We start from the raw sequence: 12,852 nt of genomic DNA on the forward strand, positions 1-12,852 counted from the left end.
ATTGTTGTTTGGCGGGTCCGGGCTGGGGATTCGAACCTGCCACCTTAGGTGTACGTGGCTGGCGCCTTAGCCGGTTGAGCTATAGGCGCCGAGCTAGCCCTGAATGTTCTATAGAACTTGTATACAAGTTTGCTTATGAGAGTATTATAAGTAATGTTCAAAACTTACTTAACAATAAAAATGACTATCAGCCAGGTATTGTGGCGGACACCTGTAGTCCCAGCTACTTGAGTGGTTGAGGGAAGAGAATCGCCTAAGCCCAGGAGTTGGAGGTTGCTGTGAGCTGTGTGACGCCACAGCACTCTACCGAGGACGACAAAATAAGACTCTGTCTCTACCAAAAAAAAAGAGAGACTATCAAAAAAATATACAGCTTAAGGTATATTCATACAATGGAATACGGGTGGCACCTGTGGCTCAAGGAGTAGGGCGCTGGCCCCATATACCGGAGGTGGCAGGTTCAGACCTAGCCCTGGCCAAAAAAAAAAAAAACTGCATACAGTGGAATACCACACAGTGTAAAAGTGAATGAACTCCAGGATACAACATGGAGCAATCATACAATGCTGAGTGAAAAATGACACAAAAGAGTATACACGGAATGAATCCATTTACTGAACACTCAAAAGTAGACGGACTAGACTAAGTTGTGTAAGGAATGAACACAAGGGTGGTCAAGGTCTGAATGCAAACAGGGAAGCAACTGATATAACATGATGGCCTTGAATGTTCTCAATCATTTTTTCTTTTCAGACAGAGTCTCACTTTGTTGCCTTCTGTAGAGTACCTTAGCATCATAGCTCACAGCAACCTCAAACTCTTAGGCTCAAGTGATCCTCTTGCCTCAGCCTCACGAGTAGCTGAGTCTGCAGGTGCCCACCACAATGCCTGGCTATTTTCTTGCTGTAGTTGTCAACTGTTGTTTAGCAGACCTGGGCTGGGTTCGAACCTACCAGCCTGGGTGGATGTGGCTGGCACCCAACCACTGAGCTACAGACACTGAGCCAGAATGTTCTCAATCTTGGCTGTACATAGAAATCACCTGAGGATAGGTCGGGGGGCGCTCAAACTTTACCAGTAGCTAGGCCCTGCCTCCAAAGGTTCTGATCTCAGTGTTTGAGATGCTGGATTTGGGCATCTGAATGTTCATGCTCCCCAGGTGTTACTCAAGTACAGCGGAGTTAAGGACTTTGCTGTAAGGTGAAGAGAGGATTGTGATGGGAGGGGATTGGCAGTGGTTTTCCTTGGCCTCAAGGGGAGTTCACAGGTGTCTCATGTACATATAGACACACAAGGACGTCAGCAATCTGCTTTCTCCACAGCATACACGTAGGTGTTCCAGGGCCCACAGGTGACAGCCTTCACTTGGAGTTGTTTATCCATAAAGTATTCCACACGGCAGGGCCGATCCAAGCTGGTAGTGTCCTTGTGACCAAGCTGTCCATATTTACCTGCAGTGAAAGAAGCCCCTTTGTTGTCATCTCCTCTGGGCCTTGCAGCCTTTCCCCTCCAGGAAGTTAGTCAGCCTGTTAAAAGTGCTCCCGTTGTGCCCTCCCCTCCTACTGGTGTCTGCTCTGTGGCTCTGGGAGACCCAGAATGATAAAGCCTCCAAGGCCAGGCCAACCTGGGGGTCCTAAGGAGGCCAGCAGCAGCCAGCCACCCCAGGCCAGCTGTGGGTCCCGGCACACAGCTGTGATGACAAGTGAGTAGGACTGGTGGGCTGGTCCAGGATGGAGAGGAAGACACCCCATTCACTGCAGCTGGCAGCTGTAGAAAAGGTCTGATCAACTTAAAACTCACTATTAATATTTTCAGGCTTCCGTGATACATACAAGTAACTGCCTTAGTCAGTGAATAAGCCCTGCACCTGTAGTTTAACAGTAGCTCCTGGGCTTCTCTGTTACCCAAGCTAAGATGTTCAGAGCATATATATGTATATATATATATATATATTTTTTTTTTTTTTTTTTTTTTTTTTTTTGAGACAGAGTCTCATTATGTAGCCCTCAGTAGAGTACTGTGGTGTCACAGCTCACAGCAACCTCTAACTCTTGGGCTTAAGCAATTTTCTTGCCTCAGCCACCCAAGTAGCTGGGACTACAGGCACTCACCACAATGCCTGGCTATTGTTTGTTATTGTTGTATTGATTGTTTTTGTTGTTGTTATTGTTGTTTAGCAGGCCCTGGGCTGGGTTCAACCCGCCAGCTCAGGTGTATGTGGCCAGAGCCCTAACCACTGAGCTATGGGCACTGAGCCTAGAGCAGAGATTTTCATCTTATTTCTTTCTCTGCTCAGCACCAGAGTAACAGCAGCTGAGTAAATGCTGGCTATATACTCCTTTCAGACAGGCGGGCTTTTAGCAAAGTAGATGGGCAGTACTGATGTCCTCTCTTGCTGCTTCTCCTGTTTGCTCTTGGACCTTCCTTGGTGTGCCTACATCCACTCTGACCCCAGCGATCCAGTGGAGGCTCTGCTTCCATTAGTCCTCGTGGCTTTGTCACCTGCCCTGTACTCCCAGGTCTTTCCTCCCCTTGCTTTAAGGGTCACAAAAACAATCTTTTACTTACCCCAGCCCCAGGTGTAGAGCTCTCCCGTTCCTGAAACCAGAAGAACAGTCAGTATTAGCTGTCACTGTCACTCTTTGGTAAGGCATTTAGCTAACCAGGGTTGGCACCATCTGTGTAATCCTCATGAGATTTACTTGGCATAGAACAACATATTCTCTTAAAAACTGTCTAATCCAGTGATTTTCATCTGGTGTGCTATGAGAGGATCGTAGGTGTGCTGTGAACATTTTTGAAGATCATTAATTAAATTATTTTCGAAAGAAGTTCAGAGCATGATTAAGTATATTCTTTTTTTACTTTTTTTTTATCAACATAATTTTTAAGTGTGCCACAGAAGTTTAACTATAAATTCCAGTGCCCTGAGATTAAAAAAAAGTGGAAAAACACTGGTCTAATCACATCTGGGTGGTAAAGGATTCAGACTGAAAAAGAAGCTTGTCTTCCTGTATGTCAGCTCATTGGCCTAGGGTTCATAGCTACTGTGTTCAGGAGTCTTAGAAACTGAACTAGGCAGGCCTGGCTGTCAGAGGAAGAGAGTGGTGGGGAACATGTCTGTGTCCCAGCACTGAGGCTGGAGGGCGTCAGCATCCCTCCAGAAGAAAGCATCTTCTGGGCCTGACAGGCTGAGGAGCTACTGTTAAACTACAGGTGCAGGGCTTATTCACTGACTAAGGCAGCTACTTGTGTGTATCATGGAAGCCTGAAAATATTAATAGTGAGTTTTAAGTTGATCAGACCTTTTCTACAGCTGCCAGCTGCAGTGAATGGGGTGTCTTCCTCTCTATCCTGGACCAGCCCACCAGTCCTACTCACGTGTCACCACAGCTGTGTGCCGGGACCCACAGCTGGCCTTGGCTGCATCTGAGCCTAGGGGCAGATCCAATAAAGCTGGGAAAGGCTGGATAGATATGAAGGGGGCTGGAGCTCCATCCTCACCCACGGCTGCTCTCTTCACTTCAGACTCATCTTTATTCAGTCCTGTGGCTATAGGATGATTAGAAGAAATCTGGTAATGCTGAGTGAGCAAGCACCAAACTCAGCCTTATTTAGACAGTAATTTATCAACTTGTTCGTTAGTGCAACAGCTCTATAAACACATTATTGTCTCATTTCAAAGCTCATGCTCCCAAGCCCTGCATTCTATAGAAGTGCTGGGAGTTGATAGGCTTCCAGGGCACAGAGTGTCCAGAATGGCATCAGTCTTCACAAGCTCCCTTGTATAAGGAGCTCAGAATCTCGGGGGGACAAGGATGTCACACGCTCCTTTTGAGCACTGTAGCTCTCAGGCCAGCATATAACCAGGAGTGAGGCATGACAGCATAACCCAGGGAGAAGGCTGTGGAAGTGCAATTGCCTCACCTTCCACTGCAGCTGGTGCCCTGTCCTCTGCCAGGCTCCTGGTGGGCAGGGCCAGCTGCCCTGATTCATTCCAGCCCCAGACATAAACGTCTCCAGTCTCTAGAAGAGATGAAGTGGACGTAGTGACCAGACTGGGAAGCCCCCCAGGCTTCTGCCCTGCCTAAGGCAGCAATCTAGCTGCCTCCCAGGTCCCTGTGTCTTCCTTGTCTTAGGTTCCTTCCCCATCTGTATCTTCAGGTCACACTTTCTTTAAAGTCCCTTGCTGGACCTTCTAGTCCACTTTCATTCTTTCCTTTTGTCATTAATTCCCACCCCGCCCCAATTTCAGAAATGTATCCCTGGAAGTGCCCAATTGGTCTCCCACTAAGCCGGCCTGTTTACCTTTCTCAACCCCACCTACCACTGGTCCTGTTGAGCCCTTGCCTCCCTGGCCTCCCACAAGGAAGGTAAGAAATACAAACACCAGCACAGACTTAGCCCTTCATAAGATCAACTTGTACTGCTAATGAACATCTAGCATTAGGGCTGGCACTCCAGCCTGGCTGCCAACCCAGGTCCACTGCATGAGAATGTGGGGCCCCTGGTGACCTTAGTAGCAGGCAGACTGAGAGCCCTAGACAAAAAGACCTCTATTCCCAGCCTCACCCTTCTGCATACGCTCTAACAGCCTGGGAAACAGCTGCACTTGGGCACCTGCCAGGTAGTGGTGGACTTCACATATACAAGGGAAACTCCTCACTCTGGCCTTAGGCCACCAGCTATGGACCACCACAGAGCCACAGTCCTTACTATCACCACCCTCCCCCATGGGCATCCCCATGTCCACTCTGTGCCACAGATCATGGTCCTCCTGAGCAACTATACCCTTTCTTCTCCATTTTCCATGGCTCATCTACCCCCGACCCCTTCATGCTCCCTTTGGGAGCATTTTCAAAAGACAGCCCTGGCTAGTGGCAGATAGATGGGATATATGATGACAGCAGTCCCAGAGAGAAGACAGGAAACAACTGCAACTGTCCAGGTGTGAGTGGGTGATGGTGGAGGCTGAATGTGCTGGATTTGAGAGGCATTTAGGAGTCACACCTGACTGGAGTGACATGGGACGGAGAAAAGGCTTGACAAGGCGGTGAGCTTGTCTGGAGAAACACGAGATCACTCACCACTCACACACACAGAATGCCAGCCACCTGCAGCCACCTCTGCCATGGGCAGGCCCTGCAGCGCCTCCAGCAGCCTTGGCTCTGGCTCTGCCTCCAGGCTCCCGTGGCCCAACTGTCCGTGCCTGAACAGGGGAGGTCCTAGTCATCTAGGGGTGGATCACACTTTGCCACGGCTTCCTTGCCCCCACTCCCACTCACCTGCCTCCACCCCAGGAGAACACCTGGCCAGCCCAGCCCAGCAGCAAAGCATGCTCAGCGCCCAGCTCCAGCCGGCGTGCCAGCAGCTCTGGGGCCAGAGTTCGGTAGAAGGGCGGCTTCCGGCTCACATAGGAACAGGCACCGGGCAGCAGGGGCAGCATCCCAGCCTGGGCCTCACAGGCCGCTTTGTCTTCCCCCTCGACCTCCATCTTCTGAACCCACAGGGGCTCCCCGCGCAGTGCGGAGCCAGGTGCCCAGGCCTGTAGCAACGCCCCTGACCCCGGACCTGGACCCTCTCGCAGCACCACGAGGAGCCCCTCCTGGGCCCACACGTCCCTGCAGCTGCCCTCGGCACCAATGGTGGAGCCCGACAACTCCACGCGTCCTCCTCCTGCGTGGGCAGAAAGAGAGGGCTGGGGAGAAGTGACACAGCCCCGAGGATCACTGACTACAAGGGCAAGGCGGCGAGATGGAGGGTGAGGGGTGTTCCTGGGAAAAAGCTGGAATCTGAGGGCCCACCCCAGGATATGGGGCAGGGACAGGTGAGAGAACTACCCTGGTGTCTGGATGGTGGGAGGAGGGTGCGGAGAGTAGGCCAGGAATAAACTGAGATAGGATGGGGTGCTCACGGGTCACCACTGCCGTGTAGCTCCAGCTCGCGCTCACGCGGCAGGTGTCGGCGCCCGCCTGCAGCGGCTTGGGACTGCACACTGGGCGCACGTGGCCAGAGCCCGGCGCCTGGCCAAAGCCGCAGAAGCCAAAACCGAACCAGGCTCCTGGCCGCTCTCCGGCCATGTCCTGACAGGTCTCTCTTGGCAGTCGCCTGGCTGGGGCAGCCACGGGACGCAAGGGTAGGGCTGGATCCCTGGCAGGTCCCAGCAGTATGTATCTGTAAAATGAGGTGACACCCTCCTAAGCACGCAGGCAAACGTTCACCAAGCAGAAGCCGATTTAGGAAGATGCGACCCATTTGGAGAGGGCACCTCCTCATCCTCCTTCTGGGCTCAAACTTGGCTTGCCACCAGAGTAGCACGAGGGGCTGGACTCGGAGCTGAGGCCCCTCCAGCTCAAACTTCCCAGCCCCAGGCACTTTATCAGCCGCGATTTAGAGACTTCCCAGGTAAAGTAACTCTTGCAGAATCACACAGCCAGGACAGGAGGTGGGCAGATTCCAGGACCCTGGACTCCTCAGTTGGTGCTCTTTCCATTAGACAGTATCCCTACAGCTGGCGGGGACTCCTAGTGTCCCCGTGTCCCTGGGCTCTGAGTCCAAGTCCCTTTCTGTGTGTGTGTATATATATATAATTTTTAATTATTTTTATTTTTTTTTCCTTCAGTTTTTGGCCAGGGCAGGGTTTGAACCTGCGACCTCCGGTATATGGGGCCGGCACCCTACTCTTGGAAGGCGCCGCCCAGACCCTTTGTATTTTACAAAGGGTGGGGGCAGAGCCTTTGGCCCTGCCTATATGATTGTTTGTAATAAGTGCAAATAAAAGGTCCGATTCTGGCACACACCATAACAGGCACACAGTATTAGCATGGTAAGTCCAGTTCTTAGAATGGACACACAAGAAAGATCACTGGAGGGCTTACTGGTTTTAATGGATCTATACAGATACAATTTCAACTAGACTGTATCTAGTCATTTATTCATCCAACAAACATTTACTGAGAGCTCCTGCTCTGGTCCAGCAAGAGGTCACCTGTCCGCCCCGAGAATCTGACTTTTGCATGGGGAATTGCCCCACCCCTGGGGTCCTCTGACCTTGATTGGATCTTGCACGCTCTACCCCCTCAGGCATGTGGCAGAGCGGCCGCCTCCGGACAGGTCGCCCGTCCGCGGGCTGCAGCGGCTCCCCGGGGCCAGGCGCCTACGTGGACAGAGACGTCACCGGGCTGGCTGCGCTCACTCAGCGCGGCGGCCTCTCAGGTCCCAGCTCCATCGGACCCGGCGAGGTACTCACGCTGGGCCGCGGCGGCCAGGCCAGTGCACTGGCTGAAGAGTTCTGTGCGCGCGGAACCAGGGCCGACGTTGACCAGATGGTCCCGCCGCGGCAGTAGAGTTCAGACTAAAATCTATTAGTAACACTGGAGACCTGAGCTGACGAGTTGGCTAGGGGCCGACTTTGCCACCCACTTGGCTTGGGACAGTCGCAGGAGCTCAACGCCGCTGCGCTGGTCTGCCGGCCAAGCCCCAAGCAGCTGATTGGCCTGGGACCTGTCACTCACCTCTGCGGAACCAATGAGCGCCCAGCTGAGCTCAGCCGGCGGAGCGGAAGCTCAAAGGGCTTCCCACAGGGAAGTGCGTGCGGGTTCGCACCCACCCCAAAGTCCGCGTGCAGCATGCAGGCCCCAGATAAGTCGCAATTTAAAGACCAAAAAAACTGAAGGACCGACATACAGAAGTTTATACCCTAAAACCATTTATTTCCACGAAACTGGATGTTTTTAAGCAACAATTCAATGGTCCCTCGGGTGGAGAATCCACTGGATTCCTTGCAGAGGCAACTCTGCTGCAGACGTAAAGCTCTGGCACACACCCCCCTGCCCAGCACCTGCGCCAGACGCTCCCGCACTCAGCAGCCTTCCCTGCCCAAAGACAGGGCACACGCTCGCATTCTACACACTTTTGCTGGAGGGCATTCCTACTGGCAGGTGATGCGATGCGCCCTTCCGTGTACCCCATCACCCGCAGGTGGGTTGGATGCACATTCCCCATTCCCACCTGTCCACAACGACCTCTCTGAGTGACACTACAGGCAGTATTGGCTCAGCCAGATTGTATGACTGAGTGCAGCGTCTGACTCAGAACAGAGAGCCTCAAACAGCTAGGGAGGCAAGAATGCTCCACAGCCAAGCCCCACCAGCCACTCTGCTTCTGTTCTGGTTTTCTGTGCTGCTAGGTGGCATGTGTAGAGGGTGTGTGTGTGTGTGTGCCCAGCAGTGGACCCTCACTCTCCATCCTGGCTGGGTTGGATAAGCCCGTATTCCACTGCTTTCCCCAGGCAGGCTACAGCAGCCCTTGTGACAGGGCTCTCGTCACCCTTAGCCAGCACTGACAGGATCTCCAGCACCTCGCTCTCCATCAGAGTACTGGCATTCTCCCTGGAGGCCTCCATCATGTTCAGGACCACCACAGTTCCCCGGTGCTGCAACTCCTGGTTGGGGCTCAGAAGTAGAGCCTGCAGGATCTCCAGCCAGTGTGTGGTCTACAGCAAACAAGGCAGGTGTGACCACCAAGCATGGGCTCAAGCTTGGCAAGGGGCATAACCACGGTCCTAGGACCTCCCCTACGTGCCTCCTTGCTGGAAGTTCCTGGTCCACCCCTCCTCCCTCAGCAAGAAGAGACACTGACCACTTGGGGGATGCGGCTACAGAGTGAGGGCCGCATTGAAGTGAGCATGGCTAGACCCCCAGCAGCTGCCCGCCGCAGTAGCTCATCCTCCTCTCCACTGTACAGTACCAGCAGCTTCAGCCGGTCATTGCCCTGGGCTTCAAAGAGGTCCTGCACCTATGGCCAGAAGCGGGGAGTGAACCAAGTCAATTGGGTGCAAGGCCAGCCAGAGCACAGGTACCTCTATTTCCATGTTGGTCATGAACATCTGGACAAGCCCTCACCTCTTTGCTCATGGCCAAGTTACACATGCACTCTGTGGCTGCCCGGCGGATCATCTCATGCTCCTCAAACATGTAGCCCTCGATCATGGGCACAGCCTTCTCCTTCAGGATCTTCTGCCTGCAGGGCCAGAGGTGGGAGGGGCAGCATCATCCACCCTGAGCCACACCAGAGATAAACTGCAGTGCTTTCTAGCTTCTACCCTGGCCTAGGAAATAGCATATGATAGTGCAGAATGCTGACACAAGGAGGAAGGAGATGACTGTGGTAGTAAGAGTGATGCTAACATCTAACACTTGAGTACTTACCCTGAGCAGGATTTTCTTACTTAATTCTCACCACCCTATGGTGAAGATGCAGATGTATTGAGTAATGTGCTTAAGGTCACTATTGGTAATAACAACTAGTACATCTCTTTTTTTTTTGTAGCCCTTTCACTTTGTAGCCCTCAGTAGAGTGCTGTGGTGTCACAGCTCCCAGTAACCTCAAACTCTTGGGCTTAAACTCAAGAAACTCACATTCTTACCTCAGCTTCCCAAGTAGCTGGGACTACAGGTGCCTGCCACAATGCCCGGCTATTTAGGGACGAGGTTTCACTCTGACTAAGGCTGGCCTTCAACTGGTGAGCTCAGGCAATCCACCCACCTCAGCATCCCCAAGTGCTAGGATTACAGGCATGAGGCACAGCACCTGGCCAACTAATACATCTTGATTTGGGTACAGGTGCCTATGTATTTTTACATATATTTTCTCATTTAATTCTCAACACCATTCCATGAGGTAGGTGCTATAAATCATCTCATTTCACAAACTGAGGCAGCACAGCACCTCACTTGTATGAGGTTATACATCGGTACTTAGGGAAGCCAGGATCTGAGCCCAGGCAGTCTAAGCCTTAGCCTAGCTCATCTCTAGGTGCAGAGGACTCACTGTGAGGTTGAAATAAGCCAATGAGTGTTTTCCAAACTGTAAAGTGCCCCACCAGAAATATTTCAAATGCTGATGTCTGGCTCAGAACCACATCCCAAGGGACCTTACCGGAGCCTCTCGCTGATCCCCGCCAGGTTTGTTAGAGCCATAAGTGCCTCAAAGTTCTGCAGGCCTGAGCAGTTGAGGTGCAGCAGGGATACAAGGGGCCGGACCACCTCATAGATCTGTAATTACGCACCCCCACCTGTCAGGGTGACTTGCTGCAGCCGCCACCAGCCCCATGACCCTACAGGAAAAGTCTACCCCTTATGAGAGGGTTGCTCTCAAAGGCTTCCCTCCCTACCCCAGGCCTTAGCAAAGCTGCTACTTCCTGCTGGTCCTAAGAAAGAGCTACAGCCCAGGCCAGAGGCCACCAAGGCCAGGTGAGGAGGTGAAGAAGAGGCTAGGGCTGGGGCAGGAAGACACGCACCCGCTCGCCAGGAAAGGTCATCTCTGGGTTGGAGGTGATGGTGAGCTTGGCAAGAGCCTGGGCTGCCTTTGTCTGCCCCACATCAGTGCCCTCCAGGGCCAGCGGGATCAGAGACTGTAGGAACAAGTCCATCAGTGCCCAGGAGGTACCTAGACATGCATGACCCAAACTCTCAGGCCCCACAACCTCACCCTTCTACTCCTCCAAGCCTTGACTCCCTGCACAGACCCTCTTCACCTCTCTTAAGGTCTCTCCTTAAGTCCCCCAGACACTTCCTGCAACACCTATTAAAGTTAGATGGGGCTTCTGCTGGGTGCTAGGGCTATGGAGGTTAAATGAGACAAGGGAGGTGCCAAGCAACTCCAGGGAACCTGCCCACTTCCATGTTAGTCAGTGGGGAAACATTTCTCTGGTCATTATGTTCTGCTGATCCATATCTAACACAAGTCTCTGCTATGGCACCCACTGAGTCATGTTTATAGGCTAAAGGCTCAGCCATTAGGAGTGGGCAGACCAGCTTACCTTGCCCCCTCCCTGAGCAACCACAGTGCCTCGGTCTTCCACATCATCTACCAAAGCCAGGAAGACCCTGTGGAGAGAAGGTGGTGGTGGGCAGGTGGGGTCCAGGGCCCTGCAGACAGCCATTTCACTCCTGGGCTCAGCAAAGGAGGCAGACAGGCAGGTGCCCCCCAGCCCTTGCTCCAAAAGGTCTACACTACCCGGACCTGCTCCCTCTGGAGTCACATCTGTAGCCCCAAGGCTTAAGAATTAGGAAAAGCCAGGCTCTACACCAAGGCAGGCTCACCTGGAGAGCAGTTCTCTGCAGGAATTAGTCAGCACAGGGTTCTCAGTCCTCACCATGCACGTCATGGCTGACACCACACCTGCTGCCAGTAGCTTCTTTACCCGAGCACGCACGAAACTTGGTTTGTCCTGGGGAAGGAGGCAGCTTAGCCAAGGGGCCTTGGCTGACTAGACAGGGAGACTCTTCCCATAGCAAAAATTGATGAACATGGAAATGGCCAGGAAAAAGGAAAAGAAATCGCTGACATGCATGAAAGGCTCCTCTGCTCCGGATGTCCAGGTCAACCAGGCCCAATGAAGGAGAAACGCCTTGCCCCTTCCAGCCCCTTACCTTAGGGTGCTGCTCAGGCACATGCTGCTTGGCGTATTTGGCCAGCTCCACCATCTTGGGGTCCGGCTCCTCATAGTCATAGCTGTTGGTGCAGTTCACCAAGGCTGAGGCCACCGCAAAGAGCACAGCCCTCTCCTCAGACTACCAGCGACAGATGCACATTCAGTTAGGATTCAAGGGGCAGAGTGGCACATGGACAAATGCTGCTGCCTGGGTCCCCAGTTCTACCCACTTGGGCATCAGGATAAATCTAGGGATGGCCCTGGGCCCGACTCTGGGAACTTACAACCTTGACCTCCCTGACAAGGAGGCCAACAAGCCCACACCATGACACAGGGTACTGGCCCTTTCTCCCAGGGGGTCACCAAGACCTGGCAGGAGCCTGGTAGTGCTAAGCCCACATGGTGTTCCCAGGTTGGTGGCAGGAGGCCACAAGCTACCCTGCTGAGCTGGAACAGAGCCTTCAGAGCAGGCTTGTCCTCCACAAACTCTTCTTTTACATCAGCATCAAAGGTGAGGTAAGCCAGGCCTTCCACTGCCCAGCGCCGCGTGCCTGCATCAATTTGGTCATTGCACAGCCATCTGGGAATAGGCAGGGTAGTGGACGGCCATCAGACCTGGGGAGTAGGCTAGGGCTCACCAATGCCAAGGAGAGAAACAGGGGCTTGGGCATACCTTCAACCCCAGAAGGAATTCACATCCCAGTCTGCTAGGAGAGATCAGTCCCTACCTGAACTAGAGAACAGGGCAGCGAGGAGGCCCAGCCCCCACCCGCACTCTCCTGTCTCAAGGTCTGTCCAACAGCTGGGGAGATACAGTTACACCAAGCAACTCACTTTCGACACTGCTTGGCCAGTTTGAGAGTGGAACCTTCAGCAAACTGCTTCATGCTAAAGTCGGTCCCTCCGGCCGAGCCAAGCTTACAGAGTCCCTGGAGGAAGAGGGCAAGACTGGTTCCCTAGCGTCTAGGGAGGGCGGCAGGGGCTGGGCTCTTCCACACTGGCTTGTACTCTCTCCCCTGACTTTGTCACAAGGCTAGCACCTACAGCATTTGGCAGAAAAATCAGCTATAGGGTGGCCACACAACACAGCACCTACAGAGAATGACACACTGACCGCTGTCTTGGGTTCCAACTCCTTCCCATCTACGCTGAGACAGGAAGACCCTTTCCATTTCACACAAAAAGCTCTTTGCAGGTAGAGCTAAGACATGTGCAGAGAAAATGTGCTACTGCCAGGCCAAAATCACCCTCTTATGGGTACCCCAAAGAGGATAAGCAGCATGCTGGACAGTCCCCAAACCACCAGCCCCTGGGGACAGTGCTTAGCCCCTGCAGGTCCAGCCCATCCACACAGCCCATCTGACCAACCAGGGGACAGCATGTGCCACCTGCATTCCCAGTATCCTCTCTGTAGC

At 53.1% G+C, this 12,852-nt stretch overlaps 2 protein-coding genes across 3 annotated transcripts in view; both read right to left on the reverse strand.

The window, feature by feature from the left end:
- Positions 1–922: 922 nt before the first annotated feature.
- RCCD1 (RCC1 domain containing 1) lies at positions 923–7,406 on the reverse strand. Its single transcript, XM_003803093.3, has 9 exons — positions 7,250–7,406; positions 7,051–7,156; positions 5,915–6,174; positions 5,286–5,676; positions 5,088–5,209; positions 3,928–4,026; positions 3,382–3,552; positions 2,569–2,598; positions 923–1,451 (listed from the first exon to the last, which is right to left on the reverse strand). Exons 3-9 carry the CDS (start codon positions 6,078–6,080, stop codon positions 1,300–1,302), a joined length of 1,131 nt encoding a protein of 376 aa, XP_003803141.1. The 5' UTR covers positions 6,081–6,174; positions 7,051–7,156; positions 7,250–7,406; the 3' UTR covers positions 923–1,299.
- Positions 7,407–7,683: 277 nt separating this feature from the next.
- Positions 7,684–12,852, reverse strand: part of UNC45A (unc-45 myosin chaperone A) — a 15,078-nt gene continuing 9,909 nt past the window's right edge. For both annotated transcript variants that reach the window (XM_003803076.3, XM_012813575.2), the window contains exons 11-20: positions 12,272–12,366; positions 11,876–12,017; positions 11,436–11,576; positions 11,106–11,233; positions 10,823–10,889; positions 10,301–10,414; positions 9,940–10,055; positions 8,904–9,021; positions 8,641–8,796; positions 7,684–8,494 (exon numbers count right to left, since the gene is read on the reverse strand). In XM_003803076.3, coding sequence (XP_003803124.1) covers positions 8,237–8,494; positions 8,641–8,796; positions 8,904–9,021; positions 9,940–10,055; positions 10,301–10,414; positions 10,823–10,889; positions 11,106–11,233; positions 11,436–11,576; positions 11,876–12,017; positions 12,272–12,366 — 1,335 coding nt within the window. In that variant the 3' untranslated portion in view covers positions 7,684–8,236. The remainder of the gene's footprint in view (positions 8,495–8,640; positions 8,797–8,903; positions 9,022–9,939; positions 10,056–10,300; positions 10,415–10,822; positions 10,890–11,105; positions 11,234–11,435; positions 11,577–11,875; positions 12,018–12,271; positions 12,367–12,852) is intronic.

The sequence above is a fragment of the Otolemur garnettii genome, unplaced genomic scaffold (genome assembly GCF_000181295.1).
Source record: "Otolemur garnettii isolate 467f Iridium unplaced genomic scaffold, OtoGar3 scaffold00277, whole genome shotgun sequence".
NCBI lineage: Eukaryota > Metazoa > Chordata > Mammalia > Primates > Galagidae > Otolemur > Otolemur garnettii.